The sequence below is a fragment of the Rhamphochromis sp. 'chilingali' genome (genome assembly GCF_963969265.1).
Source record: "Rhamphochromis sp. 'chilingali' genome assembly, chromosome: 7".
Classification (NCBI taxonomy): Eukaryota; Metazoa; Chordata; class Actinopteri; order Cichliformes; family Cichlidae; genus Rhamphochromis; species Rhamphochromis sp. 'chilingali'.
The window spans coordinates 23,188,157-23,212,359 of NC_137934.1; the positions used below are offsets into that span (position 1 = coordinate 23,188,157).

Below are 24,203 nucleotides of genomic sequence, written 5' to 3' on the forward strand. Positions count from 1 at the left end.
CAGATAATCGCAAATAAAAGGGCTCCAACAGTACAAATGCAATCCACAGGTCTAGTACAGGGATTCCAGTTAGCTGAGCTGAAGCCTAGCATACAGCTAGCAGCTACATCCACTCAGGTATGTATCAGCTCACTCCCGGTAGCTACTTGGCAGGGCCTGGTGCCTGTTGCTCGGTCAGGCCTCTTCCGGGGCGTAGGGGGCCCTCGGGCCTCCGGCCTCTGGGCCTGCAGCTCGGTTCACTCTAGCACAGCTGGCTGCCGGCAGAGCCGACGGGCACGCCAGTGCAGTCCCCTCTAGCTTCTGCTCCGTGGCTGCTGGGTGACCCCTCGTCTGGGGCTCTCCTCAGCTCTTCCCAGGAGGGTGGCACAGATGCCCCTCCGGTGGTCCTCCTTGGGCTCTCGCACTCTGGGGCCTCTGGATGTCTGGGGCCTGAATCTCCTCCATGCCTGCTTCATGCCCTGGGGGACGGGGCTATGGCTCCCTACACCCTCTAGCAGACCTTTACATGGGGAAACCTTTTGAATACAAGCGCGCTGATCCACACAGGTTTGCGCACGGGTGTTCACTGTCCATAGACATAAACTACACCTTTCTTGGCTGCTACCTCAAAGCACATTGTGCGCTGTCAGTCCTGCGTGCTGCACCACAGCATTCAATATTTAGTATTTACTGCTGTTTACACTTAGCTAGATTAATGCGATGATGTTGTGTTTATTATGTTGCTCTCTTTTTTTTTGCTAGTTTTCTCGTCTTTTTCTCTCAACAAGTGATCCAGGAGATTTTGTTTCTTTTTTTTTTCTCTCGCTTTCTCTTTTTAAGTGCCCTTTCTCACTGTCCCTCTTCCCCTCTGTTTTTCTTTTCCTTCATCTTTCTTTCTGCCTTTCCTATCCCCCAGTCATGTCTGTCCCATCTGTAAATAAAATAAAATAAATAATAACAACAAAGGTCAATCAAATGGACCAATACGGTAAGAAAACAAATGCTACAGCTAAGCTACCAGTATTACAGCCAGTCATGAATGCACAAGTTGCTGATTATTTTCAGCGTGGCTTCACAAATGATGAAATCCTTGTGTAGCTGAATCACATAGCAGCAAACGTACTCTCGAAAGCGCCAATTTTGTTGTGAACCGGTTTTGAGTGGACATTCCATGTAGGTTACTGATTGGCAGAGCTAACTCGAACTTTTGAGTTTATTGTTCTCAAAATTTCGAGTTAATAAAACAAAATTGTGAGTTAATCAATCGAAATTTCAAGAAGGATAACTCAAAATTTCAGTGTGTGTGTGTGTGTGTGTGTGTGTGTGTGTGTGTGTATTTATATGATTTTTTTTTTTTTTTTTTTTAAGTGGCGGAAACAGGCTTCCATATATTTCACTGCTCAAGCCTCTGGTGGACATTGGGGGAACTGCAGTTTTTCGATAATTTCGTAATTCTACGTGCATTGAGGTTGCCACTTAATGATAAACCATTTGTTTAATGAAATGGTAACCTACTTATTTATAGGGCAGCAACCAATCATTCTCTTTATTGATTCACATCATGATTATTTTATATAATTAATAATAATTGATTCTTTATGTATCACATCAGATCCACTAATAAGATGTACAGTATATGATTCTGCAAAGTGTGTAATTTTACTTTACTCCAACTCTTAAATATTTTTATGTTTTTATTATTTATCTGCACTACTTTAGCCTCCCCCTCTTTCCGATTTTTCTCATTGAACCAAATTGGATTCCCTTCCCACCTGACCGGAGGATATTAGCTGTTATTAACGTGTGTGTGTGTGTGTGTGTGTGTGTGTGGTGGGGGTGGGGGGACAGAAATAGCACCTGATCTCGACAGGAAGCACAGCGGGATAATGGCATTACTGGGACAACGGCCAATCAGGTAGCAGGTTGAGCTCTCTCTTCCTCTAAGCCAATGAGAGATCAGGGAATGACAAGATCAGGAATTGGAGCAAAAAGTCCCTGAGCCCTGACTGCTAGGCGCATCGCCTGCCTCTGTGTATGTGTCTGTTCATTCAGTGAAAAGCTTCCTGTGGCAGTCGGCGAGGATCAACAATGTTTGCATGTTTGCTCGGTAAGGTTGTGTAGGTGTTGTTGGTGGTTTGCTTGTTTGTTTGTTTTTTCCTCTTTCACTGACATCCATTTAAGACTGCAGCTGCTTCTGAGGATGAACTTCGGTGAGCTTCTTTCTGTATTTGACAGTTTCTCTGTTTAACTTTCACTCAGCTGATGAGTCATTCTTCACATTGAAACAGTTTGTTAATAATCTGAAGGTATTTAGTTCACTGGGTGACCATTCCAGGCATTTTAAAGCACTGAGGAAAATGAAGTGGTTCTTATTGAGAACTTTTTAATTTGTTAATATCAAAACTTACAATTTTGAAGATTCATCTTTATCTTCTTTTTCTTTTTCTGGTTATTTGAGCCAGTAAGAGTTTTGAGATTTTCAGCCTGTGAAGCTAAGTCTCAGCAAACTGTTCAGAGAAACATTTTATTTTGATTACTGAAGAAGTTTAAACATCTTAAATCTGAGACTTTTCATTTTGTGTAGCTGTTCACGTCAGAAAACTGAGTACTTTGGTTTGTCAGCAGGTGAAGCTGATTTCTGAGGCATAAACATGATGGTTTCTTTGACATTTTTTAAACAAAGAGGTTTGTTTTGTATCGTTGATTCTCTGTTTTGTGGTGACTCGAGCTTCGTAGGTTTCTCATTTTCTTTATCATCTATGACTAAACATCTGGTTTGGTTTGTCAGTTGGTGAAAGTTAAATGAGTTTCTCAACAAACTGCTTTCATTTGAGCATTTTTTTTGGTATTTTTCAGTTTGCTCACCTTTATAGAGCAGACATCGGTTGGTTAGTGGCGTCCAGTTCTGCAGTAGTGGGTTACGCGTTTGTGTTTTTGTGTCTCTCGAGATGTTTGTTTAACAGAACGAGCTGCAACCAGACGCAGTTGGATAATAACATCAGCTGTGTGCCTCTGCTTTTTGTTCCTCATATTGAATTAAGTGGCAGCAGAACAGGTTGTTTTAGCCATTAGTAAACAACCTCCCACATGCGCGCACACACAAGCATGCACACGGGCGCACACACACAAGCATGCACACGGGCGCACACACACAAGCATGCACACGGGCGCACACACACAAGCATGCACACGGGCGCGCACACACACACGCACGCACACATACACACGCACACACGCACACACACGCGCACACATACACACACACACGCACACACATGTGCACACATACACACAAGCACACACACACACACGCATGCACATACAAGCAAGCACATGCACACACATACACAAGCACGCACAGTGTGATGTTAGGGCAGCGGCAGCACTTATGAGTGTGTTCAGCTTGTCGCTCTCTGTAGTGTCTCAGCACAGGTGTGAGATGACAAGGACAGCAGTATTTCTTTTGCCCGCATAGTCAAATTGATCCACAGCACACAAAGCCCCCGCTGGCCCCACCGTCCCTACTGAAGTAGCTCAGGTCTATAAACTGCTGTTAACTGAGCCAACTGCATCTATCTGTAATGTTTGCAAATGATTACAACTGGAGATGATCATTGAGGGATCTGGGAGGATTTGGATTTGATAAGTGGATTTAAAGTCAATACATCTGAACCTTCACTTCCCTTAAATATAAAGTTTACTTTGAAATGAGAGACTTAAACCAAACAGCTCTTTGTCTGTGTACTCGTCAGTCTTCATCCAAAGAAGCACTTCCTGTTGGCTCTCTCTGCACACAGATTGCAGTAAACTTCAGTGACTCATTAGCGTCTGTCATATCACTTTTTCTGGAAGCTGAGCGGCTTTTGGGAAAACCAGAAGAGCCAAACCGGAGGAGGAGGGTGAGAGCACAGAGAGATAAAATAACAGGATGGGCGATGGAGGGATGATTTGATCTGTTTGGTGATGAAGCCACAGAACAAAAGTCTCTCCTCCTAAGGAGAGGCAGGAGATCCAGCATGGTGATTATTTAGGTTTTCTTTTCCAGTTTTATTTGTCGGAGTCGGGACTGATCTTCAGTTCAGAGCTGTCATTCATTTTTTTGCTTTTTTTTTGCTTTTTATTATTATTTTTGTTATTTTGGCCAGACCAAGGATAAAAAGAGAGTACAGTAAAGCACGACTGGCTGAATACTCTGTTTCTCCCCTTTAAACACACATTCACGATGCAATAATTTCAAATCTGAAAACATCACGAAAACGGTGCGCTGTATAATCAGGTGATGTCTGCAGGTGTTTTTCAGCTGAATTCCAAGTTTTAGTTTCCAGCTCAGCTCGTGTCGGTGACCGCCTTCAGCTAATAATGTCCTGTTCTCGCATTCATAGTCCCGTCCATCATACTGCATCAAAGTTCAGATCAGCATAACTTTCCCATCTGCTTCACGGTGTCCTCCCATCAGTGCAAAACTGTCATGACATGTTTTTGGTCTCTTTGTATTAGACGGCTGCACCAGTGTTCTCAGAACCTGGGGTTACAGTATGTAATCGACAGGCTTCAGGCCTTGGACTGGTCGTGGACTCGCTGTAAAGCTCCAGTGTTGGCATTTTTGTTTTTTGCATGACTTTTTTGATATTTGCTGTTTGATATTTTTGGCTAGATTTAATATCCTAGCACGGCTGCATCAGTAGAGTTTTTTTTGGCTGCTATGACTTTTGGGGTTATCGGGCAAATGCGTCCATAAAATATAGTTTTACAGTTTCTAGAATTTTACTCACCAAAACTAGATTCTTCAGATGGTTTGTTGGTACAATAATTATGCATCTAAGCGCAGGGCAGCTATGTTTGTTGTTGTTGTTGTTGTGTTTTTTGTTTTTTTGGGGGGTTTTATTTGTTTTTTTTTGGGTGAGATGATTGCATTAAACGACACAAATGGGTCCGGTTTAGGCGGTCTGTGATTGCTGAGGTCTCTCTCTCTCTCTCTCTCTCTCTCTCTCTCTCTCTCTCTCTCTCTCTCTCTCTCTCTCAGTACCTGGCTGTGGATGTGAGAAGGCTGAACGTCAGTCTTCTTCGGTGGTTTCGGGAGGGTGTAGCGGCAGCGCTGGGCGTTCCTGTGGGGCACGTCCACATCAACCAGCTGAATGTAAGATGCCAGTCGATCACCCGCTGCTCACCCGCTGTTCACTTGACTGCCTGACTGACAGACATCTCTTACAGGAGAAGAAGAATGGCATCGAGCTGTTTGTGTCCTCCGATAGGCTGGGGATCTCCGAGCCCCGCCCCGCCGAGGAGGTCATCCAATCACTGAACGTCAGGGTGCTTCATCGCCACCTGGGACACTTTGGCATCACCGAGGTCTCCACTGAGGTGTGTGTTTCTTGTTAAGCATCCCCATTAGTTGCCATGGAGACAGGCAGGGAGGATGGATTGAGATTATTAGAGGGCAGAGCGCCGCTCTTGAAAGTTTAATAGAACTATTAAAGCGCCATCGATCAGCCAGATGAGGAGCGGAGCAGCTTTATACGTTAAGTTAATATTATCACTCACAGTCGCAGCTGTGACTAACGCAGTTCTTCTTCTGTGGCGATATTACAGCAACAAATCAGAAACTTCCCACAGGTGTCAGTGAGAAGCAGATGCCCACAATCAGGCTGCGTTAAAGGAGTAATCCACCAAAAATCTGTTTTTGAATATTGAATGCTCTCAGACTTCTGACTGCAGTGACAACATTCAGTCAGAGGTTATTAATCTCTGACTGAATGGCAGCTCCTATAATATCTTCTTTATGGTGATCTTTAAAGTACTGTGCAAAAAATTTGGAGCCACTGTTTTGGAAAACGTGCTACCAAAAATAAACAAAACAAAACCAGAGTCTGTAAATCTAATAAACTTTAAAGTAAAGGTCAAGTATAAATGCAGCTTAAGGCTGTAAAATCACTGTGAAGAACAAAAACTGTGTTCACATATTCTGGACGAATAGCTTCAATAATTTTGTGGAAATTTTTTGAAATCAGATATTCTCAGGAAGTACGAGCTGACAGATGCAGGCCTGTTGGGAAATATTAGATCATGATGGACTGAACGTCTTCAGATCTGCCTCCCACCTTCACAGCCTAACACAGACCGTGAGGAGGTCATAAAGCAAATCCTGAACAGATGATCACAAACTGGATTTTAAATTTCGTTTCCTCTGTAGAAAAACGTCCTTCAGGGCGAGCAGAGGGACCACGTGTGGAGCAGAGAAAGCTTTTATGCTGTCGTCCTCTTCTTCACTGTATTCGTCATCGTCATCACCTGCTTGATGGTAAATGTGTGTTTTTTGTTTTTGTTTTTTGTTTGTTTGTTTGTTTTTTGTAAATATGCAAGACTGGACACTCACTCACTAATGTGTATAAAGTTAGCATAAAAACCTGTCCTATATCCCACAGTGAAAGAAGATAGAAGATTTGCTAATCTAATTAGTCGATGTTGGGTTCAAATCTGGGTTCACAATCCTCAGCTGCCACATCAGTAAATCCAATCAACCAGTTAACAAGAACTCCTTCAAGCACTTTGACTTACATGTAATTAGGTCAGAGAGTTACTGAAGAACATATGAAGCCTTCAAAGTAAATAAATGAATTCTCCAAGAAGAAAGAAAGAAAACAAATTCATGAATAATTCATTCTTAGAAATAATAAAAATCTGAAAAAATTACAAACAAAAGAGACAAACAAACCTTAATAAAAACATTAAATAAGATTACAAAGTCACTCCCCAAAATACAAAAAGAAAATAAAAAGTTATAAAAAACAAATGTAAATAAATAAATCTTTTTAGAATGACAAAAAAATATTAATGAACCCCAAATAGAAAGAAGAAACAAATAAAATCACATAATCATATGCATATGAACAACAAATAATTTTTAAAGCAAACACAAAATAGTCACTAATATTTAAAAGTTGCACGTCACATCTTGTCCACATGAAGGAGCACCTGCACACACAAACCTCTGCATGCCTCGGCCTTATATTCCCTTTTTTCTCCTCTTCCTTTTCTACAATGTTCCAATATTCACAGGTTTAGCAGATTTATGTCAGATCCAACAAACAGACCAAAAACAGAACAAAAACGGAATGAAAACCTGTTAAAATATTATATTTAAAAACAAAAAAGAAAGAAGTAAATTGTTTTTCCTCTGGACAAATTTTGTTGCTCTTCAAGCAGAAACTCACCAGTGAACCCTCAAAAGAAACAAAGCAATAAATACATTAAAATAAGAATAACATAAAAGGATGATAAAATAGAATAAAACTGTAATATATTAAAAATCTAAGAATACAAATGTCACTTTCCAGTATTTGAAAAAGAAATAGAGTGGGGGAAATAAAACAGCATTTGAATACAATAAATAGAAAATAAAAAATAATGGGAAGGAAATACACAAGTCAACCCAAATATATATTTAAAAAAATAATATTAATATAATAAAGAATATAAAAAAATATATATAGATGTAAGAAACTATATAAAATAAATTAAACACAGTAAACAGAGAATATATAAGAAAATCAGTCAACCAGCACAAAGCAAGAAGTTATTAAATACAGCTGATAGAAGACATAGAAAAAAGTCAGTGGAAAACTTGATAAAATAATTATGGCCCACAGGAAGGTAAAACAAAAAAAAATTACTCCTAAAAACAAAATAGAAGAGACTAAAAATGCAATGTTAAAAAAAAACAATAAATGACATCATCATTTATCCTTAAGTGTATTTTTTTTTCTAGAAGGTTCCTGTTGTTTTTTTTGTTTTTTTCCAGCATGCAAATCCTGGATGTTCACATCTGGGATCAGAACATTTTCAGGTTCCTGATCTGAACGAGCTCCATCCTTCACGCTCTGCAGCAACGACCTCGATCTTTCTTTCTTTTTTCCCTCCAGGTTTTGTACCGAATGAAAGAGAAGGTGCAGGTTTCTGACAGACAGCTGAAAGCTCCACCCCCTGACCTCCATCTAACCCCGACAGTACCTCCAGACCCCACCCAGAGGTCAAAGGGCACCAAGGTCACCACCACACTCCCACTGCTTGTCTAATGCTGGGCATACACTGTGCGATTTTTGGTCCATTTTGAGTGGATTTTTCAGTCGTGCGACCGTTTTGGGGATCGGCCCGAGTTTCGCCTTTATCGTGTGTCGTGCATCGTGTAGTATACATGGGGTGATGAGAAGTGATTAACACCTCACGACCAACTCCCGATCAACAATTGCAGGGTCGCAAGAAAATCAAACCTGGTTGAAATCCTGTCGGCACTCGTGAGGATGTCAATGCAGCCTCTCACAATGCGCACTCGCAAACAGAAATGGAAGCAGGAAGACAGAGCAGCACGGCAGTGCAGCGTGTGATCTGGACACAAGCGATGAAAGCACAACTTGTAGATCTTTGGCAAGCTCATCCGAGCCTTTTCGGTCTGGCCTCACAAATTTATCACGACTGCACCAACCGTGAAAAGAGTTGGATGGACATTACTGCTGAGTTGCAGCTGCCTGATCAATGTTTTTCTTTAGCAATTTAGCAAAGTGTGTGTGTGTGTGTGTGTGTGTGTGTGAGACAGAGGGAGACCAAGAGACAGATTTTGTGTTATAAGCTTCATGTTATGGATGCATAGTGTGAGCACTCCGGTCGCATCAGAGCATTGTGCTGTATAGTGTGAGACCACGCATCGTGACTGACGAACCCGAGCTGAATAACATGACTGAAAAAATTGCAGTGTATGCCCAGCTTATAACAGCCAGGTTAGCTCAGGAATGCAACTTAACGAGTGTGTGTGTTTCAGGTGATCGTTTCAGGAAGCATGGTCCAAGCTGAGCTCCTGCCTGCTGTAGCCACACCCATTCCCCAGCGACAGCCAATCACAGCCTGCCATCGCCTCGGTCCACCTGTCGTCCCCCTGCCAAGGTTATTTTATTTAGCCACAGACTTTTTCCCATGATGCTTTGGTAGTTTCTGTTTGAGTTTTAATAAAGTGATAATCTGATTAAAAGTCGGGACTTCTCAGCTGCATAACATCTGCAGATGTTCATAATGGGAATGATCTTATGAAGCTCCACAGCTTGCTGCTTTGATAGTTTTTAATCAGTCTAGGCTTAATTTGCTCTATTTTTTCCTCATAGCCCCGCCCCCACACCTGTACCAATTATTGGTAGCAACAACCACACACCCCCACCCAGCGTGACCCCAGTTACATCCAATAACGAGCTGAAGCCCTGCCCCTCCCCCTTCAGGATGAAACCAGCTGCAGGACTTCAAGAAAGGTAAGAATTTCTTCTGGATTGTCATGTTGAAAAAACACCGGTACCAAACATGAACATCACACTTTAAGACCTGAACTCTTCTGTTGTGCTGAATGTGGTTTGGACTGAAAAAAGAGAGCCTGTCCCTGAAAAAGACATCACCTTAAATAAAACCAGACTAGTAACTGTAGGACCCGGTCACACTGACGTGCGCCCAGTAGAGGTTCAGTACAGTTTCAGCTGTGTGGTAGCACACATATCTACAGTCTTATGTAAAAGCATCAAGAATCTGGATGAATTAAAATGGGAATTTTTTAATTATAAAATATTGTAAGATCAAAAAGCTACTGAATTTCAAATGGCAATGAAGCCTGTATGTTATTTATTTATTTATTTTTAATCTAATTATCTAATGAGCACTCAGTGTTTGTGAGAGGAAGAACGCGCTCCGTGTGTGTGTGTGTGTGTGTGTGTGTGTGTGTGTGTGTGTGTGTGTGTGTGTGTGTGTGGGGGTGGGTGGGTGGGTGGGTGTGTGGAGTAGCGTAACCTCTAACCTGTGATTGTTGGAGCAGGCAGGTGTTGAGCTGTGTACGTGCGCAATGAGCCTTTGAACAGATGTGCTTACACAAGGTGGAAAGTGTGGTGGAAACATTAAATCCATGATTAGTTTATTTTTTTCAGTCTCATTTCATGGAGTCTTAACATTTACTCTCGCTGTTACTAAAGACTTGGAAGCACGAGAAATGTGTTTGGCAAGTTCGACACAAACAGTGCAAAAAGAAGAAAAACCTCTTTGAAGCTGGGTACCGTCTATTTCCTGATTATAAAATGCAAACACTTTTGTAAGCTGTTGCTTTTGATGGTGTTAGCTGCTCTATAGCTGTGATGTTAAATGTGGGATTGAACTGGATTAAGATCTGTTGACTTTAAAGGCCATAGTGTTTGATTCGCATCATGTCCAGCCTCCTCAAACCACTCAGTGAGCCCTTGTAGCCTTTGGAGAGAAGCGTTATCATTCTGGAAGAGACCGCTCCCATCAGGATAGAAATGTTGTCGTAGGATAAAAGTGATTTGCAGCAACCCTTCCTTCTAAGGGTACAAGTGGCTTTGCAGGGCACCGCAGAGCGGAGCCAGGAGATCCCCCTCACTATAGGGGTGAAGGGTTCAGCTTTCCCTTTTAATATATTGTCTGCCTGTTTATCAGTACCGAAGGCTTGCATTTAGACAGTCACGTAAGTTTCCTCTGTAATCAGTCTGCAGAGTGTGTGTTCATATCTATCAGAGAGGACTCAGCAGGTCCTTAGGCTGGTGTTTATATGAATAGAGGGGTCCCGTCGGACACACTTCCACACTTGTCTCAGGCTTGGAGCTGTGAGGTGTGTATTGTTAGTTCAGGTTTCCACAGTCATAAACTGATTCTTATGAACGCATTTTTATTCTTGGTCTCGAGTTGAAAGTTTAAAACGACCCCTCTTTGTCCCCTCAGTCCATCCTGTGTGTGCGCTGAGACCTCGCTCCAGGAGCTGTCTGCGTCTGATGGAGTTGATAAAGGGCTAGTTCCTGATTATACAGGGCGTCTTTAACCCAAACTCTGATGTTTTCTTTCCTTAGACCTAATAAAGTCATTTTCAGCTTGCAGTGGAGATTCTTCTGGCTGACAAAGCTGTGATTAATGACCTCCAGCTTCATAATGCAGACTTCTCTCCCGAGTGGAGTGCAATATATTTGGCAAGGCAGAAGTAGGCTCTGGAGTTTTACTGGTTTCTTCTCCACTAAATCAGATTCTTTGGCCTGTCTGATGGGAAGTATCTGAAACTCTGAGCCTTGTAAACAAACTAATTGCTGTGGAGGTGAAGTTGGTGGATCCCGAATTACAGAATTTATCAACTCTGAGTGGGATCAAAGAGTCCTGCTGATTACCTCCTCAGCAGGAGCGTGGCATCCCTGCTAGCGGATAACCAACAGCTCGAAGCGTTCTCCAACAACTAAATCACTTTCTGTGTGGACAGGCGTTTAACATGAATCGCCTCGAGTGGAAAGAATTTGCCACCTTACCTTTGAATTATCAGATTACTAATAAATTTAAAGTGGTAGGATTGTGAATCCGTAGTCCTGGTGAAGTTTTGGTCTTCTTGTGTTCCCAACCTGTGCCATATAACGTGTACACTTACTTAAACTGACTCACTCTTTTCAACAATTTGTCCCTTTGTTAGATATCATAAATATCTTAATACAAACCTTAAAAGAGTAAAAGCTTGGCAAACATTGGCAGGTGTGCCTAAAGTTTATCTCACATCTTTGTAGGTTTTTATCATCATATCGTTTCAGTAATATGATGATGTTTTTGGCTTAAAAAGTCACCCTTCGGCACATTAGTGACATAAGACGCATTTAGTTGTGAGATGCTTGGATTTGGTTGAGTAAATTAGTTTGACCTCATTTTTCTAAGTCAGACGTGTTGAGAGAACGCCGACTTACATTTTCATACAGTTGCTGTCGCCTTCAAACTTGGCTGAGGCTCATTTCCCCCCTTAAGTAGTTTCATAACTGAAAAGAAAACATCTTTGTGCGCCTCGGCTTGACGTTGAGCACTTAGGGCTTTATCTGCTGCTCCTAAGTCTTCCGCTAAATCACACTCAGACCTCGGAGGCCATTTTGTTCTGGTTACATCAGAGCGAGGTAATTAAACGTACAGTGTTCCTTAAGGTAAGAAAAGGAAGGAAGATTTCGGGCTCTGAGTGAGAACAGGATGTTTTTCTCGGTGTCTGTGTCTCACTTGTGTGTCTGTGTGTGCGTTGTCCACTCTGGATGGCAGCCAATCGCCAATCAGACAAACTGGAAGTAGCAGCATCCTGGAGAGGAAACTGGCTGACACGTAGTCAGACGAAGAGAGTCCACCCACATGAACCCCATCAAAGCACACCTTGTCTTCTGTACCTCTCGGCCTTTTGTTCCGACACTTTTGTGACACAGAAAATGTCCGAGTTCAGCTCAGCAGTTCTGCTCTTTCAACATGAAGTTTGTGTTGGTTATTAATCTGCTGTCAATAAAGAATTTCCTTTGTTTATTTAGGGATTATCACGAGATTCTTGAATAATGTAAAATGCATTGGTTATTTAGCCAGATATGTCTGCACTGGACGGGATGGCAGCACCCCATGTTTTAGACAGAAGAATGCATGCAGCATGTAATTAATATCAAGGAGGCAACAACCAGAGATGTGCAAGTAAAACCAAAGTACACAAAGTATGAAAAGTTCCAGTTTGAATTGAAAATATTCATAAAATTATCATGAATTATTGAAAAATCATGTTTTAATGAGTCTTATAAAACCAGACTTTCATGTCAATAGGTGGATGTTTGTCTGTTCATCTGGATGCTGCATATTCATCCAGGAAGAAATATTTCATCACTCATCAAAGTAACTTTTTCAGTCAGCTGACTGCAGGTTTCCCTACATTATAAACCATAAAGCCGCATAACAACTGAAACCAGCTCCAGTGCCTAACCATGAGCCACAAGTGCCATTTCATAAGCAATTACCATGCAAACTGTGAGGGAGATGGCTGCACCCCAGCTTTTTTGGCTGCTGTGACCATTAGGTCCCCTCATTGGTTCAGAGATGTCCCCTTTTCATAAAAATGGGCGTCCTTGTCAGCCCAGTCAACCCAGTGCTCCTTCCAGTCCACCATGTGCACATCCTCATCTTGTAATAATTGACTTCTGAATCCTGTTGTGCCATCTGCTTAAGCAGAAGTTGTTTGGTTTCCCCAATGTATAATTCAGAGCTCTCTTGGCACTTGACTTGAATGTTAGCGAATAAGATAACATTTGTTAGCTAGCTGTTGATTAGCAAGACTGCAGGAATCTGTCATTGCATTACTTTGTAATTGGCAAATGGTCAGTCACCAGACAGATCAGATTCCCTGAACGTAAAATAATTGACTATATTTTTGTTATAATTTGAAGGTAACAATTCATCAAACAGACTGTCTGTGACCGGGTTTGAATGAATCCTTCTTTGAACCATATACCCTGCTGAGGTTGGCGGTGGTTTCCCCTACATACGTAAAACCAGATTGTGTGGAGTCATGATGACGGTGAACAGCAGTTAATTATTTTAAAACAGAATTTTTGGTTTGAAGATGTACAGGAAGAATGAGACTGAGCTTTTAAAGTGAGTGATTTGTCAGATGGAGCAAACCATTTTGAACACGACAACTTCTTTGATGTTGGGTTCGGTGGTTTGTTATCAGCTGGAAGAGCGTTGTCTCCTTATGAAAGCAAGAGTTTGTCAGACCAAACAGAGTTTTTAGTAAGAGCCGAGGTTAAATCACTGCTGTTGTAAAATAAAGTAAACAAAAATTATTTTCAACCAGTTTTGGTTTTTCTTTGTGTTAAATTATTGTCTGAAGCATTAAGGGGGATTTTTGTTTATCAAATTGCAAACTCTGAGTCAGGAAAAACCTTAAAATTGACCAAGCCAAACTGAAACTCAACCAGCAAACCAGAGAAGTGCAATAAAAATGTAGGAAGGAAGGGAACTCGTTCGCGTGATCAGCCCTTCCATTTTTTAACAAAAGCTGTCTTTGCCTCTTCCCTCCCATCCTTCCTCTGCAGACGTGGCTCTAATGTCTCCCTGGTTTTGGACATGTCTGCTCTCGGCACTGTGGAGCCCCTTAACGTCGCCGTGGTAACCCCCAGGGAGGCAGTGGCCAGGGAGTACCTGCTGTCGGCTGGCCGGCCGCTCACCCGACAGCAGCTGCGCGACATCGTTAACAACACCCACAGGCTGCACGCAGAGTTCGCTGTGAGCCCGAATTTCATGCTTTGGTTGGGTTTTTGATGGGACACACTGAAATGTTGAAGGGCTGATTTACATGCAGTGATGCAGTCTTTCATAATGCCCTCAAGTTCATAGCTGGAACAGCTTTATAATGGATTTTAGAGCTCTATGTGAGAAAATCAGCAGCAGTTTCTTGCAATGAGAAGAGAAAGGCATTGCATTTTCTTCATTTACAAAGATCATTAACTAACCAAGTCAAGTTGAAATAATACTCATGTAAAGTGCATTGTGTTTTAATCTGGGTAAGAAATGTGCCATAAAATTGAAACTTGTCTTCCTAAAATCTCAGGAAATCCCAATGAACTTCATAGATCCCAAGGAGCTGGATATTCCGAATCATGGGACCAAGAACAGATATAAGACCATATTGCCCAGTGAGTATTCTCAGTGTTGCTATGGAGTTAGAAATACTTCCAAAACAATCCCAGTCTCTGATTTCCTGATGAACCAGGAAGTTGTTTTATTATGTAGGCGGGACTTAGTGTCAAAGGCCAACAACCGCAAGGACAGCTATTATCGCACCTCCCTCTTCCCCATGAGCAGACGGAACAATACATTTTCCTCTGAGCACAGTTTGTTCTCACACTGTCGGCCAGGAACTTATCCTGATTAAGACATTATGTAACACACACACACACACACACTTACTTTTTGGTTTGTGTAGCCGTGCTTTGGGAGGAGGGTGGGGTTATCAATACAGCACTGTTCCTTCCTTCCGACCAATCAAGAGAAAGGAATGCTCACCTAGAGCTGCTGTCAATCAGACTTTCCTCTGTTCCACATTCTGTGTTGTTCTTAAATGTGCTCCAAACGTTAAAACATAACCTGCAATAGGACTCTACCAACCCTAGATGTTATAGGTAGATATCCACTGTCATCATATATTGGCTTGTTTAGGACTACATTGAAGCCTCAGCTTTTACCTAAAAATAAGTTTTCAGCAGACATTTCAAACAAATAACAGAGTCAGGTGACCTTATAGTCTGAAGAAGGCGGTTCCACAGTTTGGGAGCTACAGTTTAAAAGCACGGTCACCTCTGGTTTTAATATGATAGCGAGGGACTGTTAGATGACCCTGGTTAGGTGATTGGAGAGGTCAGCTGCATTGATAAGGTGTTAGAAGTGACACATATGAAAAGTGAATTGCAATAATCAAGATTAGAGAAAATTAAAGTGTGTACTAAAAGTTTAAGATGATTGACTGACAGTAAAAGTTTGATTTACACAATATTTCTCAGATAAAGAAAACAAGACTGGGTAAACTTTGAGACATGAGTTTCAAAATTCAGGTGCTGATTAAAAGTGATACTTTTCCTCAGAATGTTTTTGAGCTTAATTTAAACTATTCTCGTTAGTTTTCTCCTTTGTACCTTTCCTTGTGTCCTCATCTCCTGTCCTTGGTATGTTTCCTAGACCCTCATTCCAGAGTGATCCTAAAGTCAAAGAGCTCCAACGACCTGCTGAGCACCTACATCAATGCTAACTACATACGGGTGGGTAACGGCACAAACTGTCCTGCAGTCCAAGCAATCGATTTATGAACTAATACTTAACATACTTGTTGTTTTCATTTATTTTCCTTTTTCTATTCTGAAAAAAAAATTCTATTCATTATTTTCCAGACAATTAGCTTATTGTGTTTTCTTTGCTGTTTGTGTTGTTTTGATCGACTCATCTGTATTTTCATGTTCTGTCTGTAGATCAGTTGCATAACAACAAATTGTACTCTGAGTATTATTTATTTATTTTTGCCTGGCTTACTTGTATTTCCTGTTTTTTGTTCTAGCTCTCAGCTGCTGTGTTTAATCTGGGAGACATTTTCGTACTTACTCAGGTTTTGAAAAACTTTTCAGTCCAGTTAATGATGACATTTGTTTTGTTAAATCTTCTCTAAACCTTAGAAAAAACAGCAAGCAGGCTGTCATTATCACTCATCTGGAATGTAAACAGCCTTTTCTTTTTCTTCTGGCTCCTCGTCGACCTACACAGTGAAAGTATTTGCCTGTAGAAGTCTGTAATGTCGCTCTCAGACTTCCACACAATAGACTGTCTTCCTGTCAGGAAACACCACTGAAACAGTTTAAAGCGGCGGACCTCATGAGACAACCGAGGCTGTTTAATTTCTTTGTCCTACTACACGCACGCACACGCACACGCACCAAAAATCTTATTCATCCAGAATAAGTAAGCACTTCAATTACATGAAAATAACAGCGATTATGAAATGAAACACAGCACTTTTTTTTTTTTTTTTTTTTTTTTTTTTTTTTTTTTTTTTTTAATTTGAAGCTTAGAAATGAAATATGTTTTTGAAGTTCAGTTTGGCACGGTCTTACTGTTTGTTTTTGTTATGTCACCTGGAGTCATTAATGCACCGTTTTTTGCTCTCTGCACACATTTAGCTCAAGCTAGTTTGGAACTAGCCACATCCTGATCCAGTTATCAGTTATGTCGGTTAAAAACCGACAGCATGAGGAGCACCCTGAAATAAAACAAGTTTTTATTCACAAATGCCTTAAAGGCCATGCCAGCGAGAGAACACTGAATCACTGTTCAATTAAACTAGCTCATATACAGGCATGAAAGATTTAACCTGCTGTTTAACAGTGAATACAAGCGAATGGATCAGCTGAATAACCAAGTTAATGATGTTTTTCAGGTTCTTTAGACTAATCTACAGTTCTAACATTTTCTTGCCGTTTTTCTTTGTGTAAAAATGGTTTAAATGCAGACAAATGGGTTTTTCTACGTTTTTATTTTATTTATGTATTCCAAAATGTAACAGGTTCTTTCTTTGCACGTCTTCATGAAGTTTTGGGAAATCCCGGTATATTTTGTCTACTGCTGCTGATAGACCCTGGTGGAGGAATACATTCATCATTCTGTAAATGATGCTGACCCTGCTGTGTGATTGGTTCATTCTGCAGGGTTACTTGGGGGACGATAAGGCGTACATCGCCACTCAAGGTCCTATGGTGAACACGGTGAATGACTTCTGGCAAATGGCCTGGCAAGAGGAGTCACCAGTTATTGTCATGATAACCAAACTGAAGGAGAAGAACGAGGTAAGAGTCTAAAAAGCAAAGACTGTGGAAGAAAGAGCGTCTTCTTAATGCCAGGGTAGATTTTAAGTGTTGTAGGTGCTGAGTGTATAGCAACAAAAATGGAGTGATCTGGAAAGTGCTCAGCAGGAGTGAAAGGTGAGCTGAAGTTAATGAATGCCGTCTTTGTGCTTGCCTCTGTAGAAGTGTGTTCTGTACTGGCCGGAGAAAAGAGGCATCTATGGGAAGGTTGAAGTGTTGGTGAACAGCATCAGAGAGTGCGAACACTACACCACTCGCAGCCTCACGCTCAAGGTACACGTTGCACAGCAGGGAACGTGTTCTCATCAGAGCTGAGAATCAGGACTAATATGTCATGTATGTTTTCATGTATGCAGTGTGGGAACCAAACCTGCTCTGTGCAGCATTACTGGTACACATCGTGGCCTGACCACAAAACCCCGGTCTCAGCACTGCCGCTGCTGCAGCTCATGACTGACGTAGAGACGGACAGACGGGCCGCCACCAACGTGGGACCAGTTATAGTCCACTGCAGGTACTGACAGACTGACCGACAGCGTGACAGTTCTGTTACTACTATATAATTATGAAATGACACCCTGCTCGTTTGATCGCAGTGCTGGGATTGGGCGAACGGGATGCTTCATCGCCACGACGATGGGCTGCCGGCAGCTACAGCTGGAAGGAGTGGTGGATGTACTGGGCATCACCTGCCAGCTCCGAGCCGACAGGTAACACACGTGTACTCCTGCAGGTTTTTACTGATGACCTGCAGGTCCTCACTTCCATGATTAAAACAATCTAAAGGGTGTTAAAAAGCTGACATTTAAACCTCTAACTGGCTCTTGTAAGAAAGTACCATTAGTCGCTGAGAAACATGGTTTTTGCATAAACTCTGAAGCTGCCTCGCTTGTCTTTGTGGTCATTTTAAGTCTCTGTGGTCTCTTGGTTTCCCTTTGAAGGCATTGAGTGTGTCCTTGCAGTTGTTTCAGACCTTTTGGTGATAGTCTTGTTTTAGTTTGTGGTCATTTTTTTTTTTTTATCTCTTTCTGGTTATTTTTGTTTACAATTGTGTATATTATGTGTATCTGGACATTTATTTTTTTATTTTTTCCCCCCCTCATTTGTGGAAATTTAAGGTGTCCTGCAGTTGTTTTGTGTTGCATTGATTGTTTAAACTGGTTTTGGCAGTTTTCTTTCTGTGTGATCGCTTTTTTCCTTGCCATTGATGATTATGTTCAGTGTTTAGTTGTTGTTGTTTTTTGTCCTCTTTGTGGTTGCTAAAGCGCTCATTGAGGACCTTTTTTAAACATGTATCCAATACATATTAATTTAAATTAAATTATTAGTAATCATAACAAAGTTTGAATGATTGGACGAATATGACTTTGATTTGTTGAGTTCATCAGGAGTTGTTTTGGAGATTTGTAACATGTCGCCCAGCCTTGTTAAGTGACATAAGATACATAAATTGCAAATTTGACTTTGTCTGCACTTTAGAGTCAGATGGTGTGTTATGGTTTATTGCCAGCACTAAATTCATCCCTATTGCATGTTTTAAACAAATAGTTTTGCTTCTCATTCCTAACTCTGTCTCTCTCTTCCGTTATGTAGAGGAGGCATGATCCAGACAGGTGAACAGTATGAGTTTGTCCATCATGCCTTGAGCCTATATGAAGCCCGTCTATGTGCAGAAACTGGCCAGTGAGGTTTATCCACCTGACGAAGGTACAAGTTTAACCTGGAAGTGTGCTAAAACAGTCCTCTGCGGGTGTGAACTGTGGTTTGGGAAGTCTGGGAAATTCTGGAGGAGGCCTTGGAATTTGATGGACAGCATGGACAACCAAGCAGGACTGTTCTGGGAAGAATCTGCTCAAGGAAAAGGGAAAGGCAAATTATTAAGAATGGAATGTATCTTTTCATCTTTTCTTTTTCATCAAACTCTGTGGACCCGCCCATTTCACTTAACCAACCGATTGTTGGATCGAGTTTTAACTAACCAGACTCTCCCATAATGTCTCTTTTGTCATGGAGACTTAACAACTTCAATTTACTGAAACTGATGGTACATTGTTCAATAACACTGTTGTGTTTATGTCTTCTAGCATTTTCATTATTTTGTAATGTGGTGTTTTTATAAAAATGGCTACTGAAAAATGACTGTTAGCTGCACCATTGGTTAAACTATTCTAGTACTGTTGAACCAACACTTACCTGTTTGTGACCTCAGCATGCTATTCATTACTCTCTGATTTAGTCACAGTGCACTTCCTACACTTAGGCTAAGACAAGGTTCAAATGCTCCTTTTTTTTTTTAACCTGTTATTTATTGGTGGGTTTTCTTTTTTCATATTTTTTCACAATCTCATTGACTTATTAAACTATTGCACATCAAACTTCTCAGAGATGCCAAACACACAAACTAGATTGACATCAATAGGGCTAATGCTAGGTTCAGATACATTAACAACTGACATTGGTAGTTATGTAAGCTTGTAAGCTAATGGATAAACAGCTAACAAATAAATTATTTTATCAACGGTTGCCCATGGGGTAACAGCAACTTTTACATTCTTGTTTCTGTAAGTTTCCCAGCTTTTGCTGAGGTCCCAAATGGGGCTACCTTTAACAACATGCTAAAAGCTAACAAAGCAGATTGATGCTAATCTTCTGCTAAGCTATAGTTCTTGTAGTACAGCAAAGCAATTAGTGGCTAATTATAGCTCCAGTAGTTTTATTGCTTTAATGTTGATAAATATATACTAACCACTTAACTCATGCTATAACTAGTAGTGCATTATCCTAATACAGTATTTTTGTTAAACCAATTAAATCTAATATTCTGCTGCTAAGCGAAGCTTGTATAGTGGTGTTAACAGTTGTTTATGTAATATTCATCAAGTACAGCTCCAGAGAGGTTCTGGCAGCAATGCTAAGTCTGGGTAATATGGTAGCTGTAACTTACAATGCAAAAGAAATAATTTTTTTTTCTTTATCACCTTTATGTTAACACTTAAAAAGACCAATGAATAATACATTAAATAAATAAATAAACAAATGAAAATACATAGGGAAATGGAAAATGGTGGCTTGCAAGGTATCTCACAAGTAGTGTTTTTAATTGTTAAATTAAAAGTCAAAACTTTGATTAGGGCTGTGCGATATGACCAAAATCTCATATCCCGATATAAGACATCTATCGTCCCGATAACGATATAAATCACAAAAATTTAACATTTTCTATAAACTCTTCGAATCTCGGGCAGCTCGACTTGCGTGAAGTGTTTCCAGCTGGGCGTCGTGTAACTGGAGTAGAGTGTTTTAATGCTGAATGAAACTATACATTTTTAGACATAAGTTGTAACGGCCGCCGTTTTCTTTGTAAGTATTTATTACACGGCGTGCTGCGGGGAAAAGCCTGTTCTAATGTTTGAGTCTAAGGTTTATTTTTTAACACCTGACGGCTCTTTTTTTGCTTCTCATCCGTAAATACTCTGCATACTCTTTCACGCGATTCAGTTTATTTTGAAAAGTCTAAACAGGATCTTGAGCTTTATTATGAAAGGTTTATGTGGAAAATAAACAAGCGGACACGCAATGGTTTTGTTGCTAACGACAACGCATTAAACAGGCGCTTGTCCGTCCGTAGTGTGGTTATATTAAATATAAGAGAAAGAGAGAACTTTAAGAAATTAATATAGCCACTACAGTGACCATCAAAATGACGAAAAAATATTGCCTTAAACAGTTTATTTTGTGACACCACGAAACAAACGATAGTATGAAATGATAGATGTTTTTATATTGTCATCCAATATATATCGTTATATCGAACAGCCCTATATTTGATCTATAATTAAATCAGGTTGTGATTGCTGAAGAGCACAGGGAGTGTAAAGAAACAAAACAAAAAAAATCATATTTTAGCTTTTGCCTAGAAATCCCCCCCCCCACTATCCCCCCAGCAGTTTGAACCCTGCCTAACTGAAGGGGATTTGATATAGCTACTTCAAGCTCTATATTTTTATTTAAGGTCTTTGGTAACTTCGCATGATTCATAGTTCAAATGAACAGACTGTAGCAAAGGACAACAGTGGTCTTCTCTAAAATGAGTGTTACCATTTTAGTTTGGCTTTCTAAAACAGGGTCAAAAAATACAAGCCATTCCTGATGCCACAAATACGAAATTAGTGCTGCTCGGTCTCAGAGTTTACACTCCATCTAGTTAACCTTGTCTAGCAGTGACATGTTCCCTGTTGTGTGATATATTGCTTTATACCAAAAATGTGAAATATGGTGCAGTCATCACATCGATGTGCTGTTGTAAATTATGTTATTTAGTGAGTATGTTATTTTGGTGTATCAAAGTAATAATAACTTTATTTTTATACAGTTTTTACATGTTTTTGATGTCTTTAGCAGTCCTCTGTCAACTGTAGCCATTTGGGCTACATATCTCATTATCATTAAATGTTTGACATTAATTAAAAATTGGCTTTTGGTCTGTTGGAGACAGAAAATCCAAGCTTGACACAACCTCAAACCTTAGTTTTGTTTAAGCCTCTCTCTGTGTTGGAGCAGTAATTTCTAAATTTCCTTAAACTAAATTACAGCTAAAGAAAAAGTATCGACTCTTATATTTGTCAGTAAATTATTTTTTTAAAGAACCAATAGACTACTTTTTTTTTTTTTTTTTGAACAAAATGTGAAACAAAAATAACAATATTGAGACATCTATTTCAGTTTTCTGTTAGAGATCAGAGGTTTCAACACTAATGTCAGTAATGAAGAACACTGGCATTATCATCTAATATTCTCTCTGTGTGAATGGGAAAACCATGTACAGTACATGTTAAAGTGCTATTAAACCCAATGTGGGCAGTTATCTTTTCAAAGTACACATCACAAAAACACAAATCTCGCTGCTATAACTGGGAGCATTGGGATCAGACCGTTAAGGGAAAATAAACAAGAGGAACTTTAAAGACTTTTTCTATGTAACAATATATTTTTATTTACTTCTTTACTTATGATACAATCATGGGACTTCGGACCAGAGTCTCTTTGTCTGCACGTCCAACGTGCCTCATGGGACCATCATCAACCCGCTGTTCACTTCAGCAAATTCAGGAACTGGATGACGAATCCGGATATTTCAGTAGTGATACAATTTTCTCTGTTTGAACTGACTGAAGTGAAAGTGGGTTCAGCCCAGCCTCCATGCCCTCTACAGCAGCGGGCACAACAATACACACTGCCTCTGACGTAGTATTGTGTACAGTAGGATGTGGTTCATGTTCTGTACTTGTATTGTTGTTGACTGTTGATGGAGCTTAAAGGGACCCTAAATGTTTAAAGAATTATCATACTGTAATCACATTGTATTGAAAACAATTTGGAGTGCATTTCATTTTTTTGACATGAAATTTACAGCTTCCGGGCTCTTAGTGTTTATTGTAAGAATTCAACTTTCTGCTGAAGATCTTTAAATTTACTACTTTTTTTTTTTTTTTTTTTTTTAACTCAGATGCTAATGTATAGCCATTTAGAGAATGTTCTTCTTTCACTTCATTAGAAACTACTGCAAGCTTACGTTTTAATTTCTTGACTCAGAATGAATACAGAAACTACAGAGTGAAATTTGCAAAAGTCATCGGCACTGGATGATTATTCTGGCTCATTCCAGGAAATCAACAATAGAAACTATGAGCATGTGGACCAAACAAAACTAAAACTTCCAATCATTTAAAAGTGCTAAGGTGTGTATTTACATTATTATACAGGAGTCTAGCATTGTCTTGTACTTTTGAAATTTTAAACTTAATATAAAGCTAAATCTTAAGCACCTGAAAAGCTGTTTACCATTTTCACATGCATAGTTAACTATGTTGGCACAGAGACTATTTTTAAACTTGTGCTAATATATGAACCACTTTCAGCACATTAAAAAAAATTAAGGTGGATGCTTCTCATCCAGCATTGACAGCTGAGTTAAACAGCAGGCAAACAGATTACACAATAGGGAAACTCTCCAAGCTGGATCCAGTCCAGAGTCACTTTGTTATCAGAGTACACTCTCTGTAGATCAATAGTGGCAAGAGTTTTTGGGGGTCTTCTGGGGTAAAAATGAAAAATACTGCAAAATATTTAAGTGACCATATCCATTTGTATTTAATGTCTATTATTCAAATATTGAAATATAGTGTATCCAAAAAGTATTTTTACACAAACAGTTCTTGAAACATGCCAGCTGCCCGCAGGTATTATGGGTTACAGTCTAAATTTAATCTGTCTAAACTCTTTTGGCTGACTAAAACTTGTTTGCCCTTTAACAGTCACTGTAGCTAGGATTTTGCACTTGATTGGCAGAGGTAAGAAAGCAGAACTCAGTGAACTGATATCTGTAATCTAGTGGTGGAAATTGTACACACTATAACTTTAAAGTTTTAAATCTTTCACTAGCCTTAGCTAGCCAAAGTCGATCAGCTTGTCAGTTATGTACGGATCTGTTCTTTAGTTCAGACATAAACCGGTCCCCAACCTTTTTGCACCATGGACCGGTTTATGTCTGACAATATTTTGACAGACCGGCTTTTAAGGTGTCGCCGATAAATGCAACAAAATAAAACCAGTACCAAAAATAAAAAGATTTGTTCATAACACGTGTGAAAAGACCCAGGGAAACGGAGTTAATGATAAAAAATAACGAAAAAAAAAAGATTAAAAACGCTGAAAACCATAAATTACACGCTCGAGCCTCAACTCTCGCGGCCCAGTACCAAACGACTCATGGACCGCTCCCAGTCCATGGCCCGGGGGTTGGGGACTGGCTGGTGTAGATTATACCTAATTAAAAAAAATCTACTCATTTGCAAACATTACCCTATTGAGGAATTTTAGCTAATGAAAAGTTTCTAGCCCAGTGGTTCAAAGGTGTTTTAATTTAAATCTTCGGTCTCTCTTGCACATTGATTCATGTGGTATTAACTTCTTTTCATGAATACATGCATTGGAATACTACTTTCTTAAGCTTTACCAATTCTGCTA

The 24,203-nt window shown here is 40.1% G+C and overlaps 1 protein-coding gene across 1 annotated transcript in view; it reads left to right on the forward strand.

The window, feature by feature from the left end:
- The window catches only part of LOC308399104 (receptor-type tyrosine-protein phosphatase R-like), a 40,792-nt gene extending 17,655 nt beyond the window's left edge, over positions 1-23,137 (forward strand). The window contains exons 3-16 of the mRNA XM_080886096.1: positions 5,003-5,116; positions 5,191-5,340; positions 6,170-6,277; positions 7,899-8,021; positions 8,792-8,913; positions 9,129-9,269; positions 13,869-14,058; positions 14,384-14,468; positions 15,508-15,587; positions 17,022-17,159; positions 17,340-17,450; positions 17,534-17,691; positions 17,774-17,887; positions 18,771-23,137. Of these exons, the coding sequence (XP_080742222.1) occupies positions 5,003-5,116; positions 5,191-5,340; positions 6,170-6,277; positions 7,899-8,021; positions 8,792-8,913; positions 9,129-9,269; positions 13,869-14,058; positions 14,384-14,468; positions 15,508-15,587; positions 17,022-17,159; positions 17,340-17,450; positions 17,534-17,691; positions 17,774-17,887; positions 18,771-18,864 (1,728 nt within the window). The 3' untranslated portion in view covers positions 18,865-23,137. The remainder of the gene's footprint in view (positions 1-5,002; positions 5,117-5,190; positions 5,341-6,169; positions 6,278-7,898; positions 8,022-8,791; positions 8,914-9,128; positions 9,270-13,868; positions 14,059-14,383; positions 14,469-15,507; positions 15,588-17,021; positions 17,160-17,339; positions 17,451-17,533; positions 17,692-17,773; positions 17,888-18,770) is intronic.
- The last annotated feature ends 1,066 nt before the right edge of the window (positions 23,138-24,203 follow it).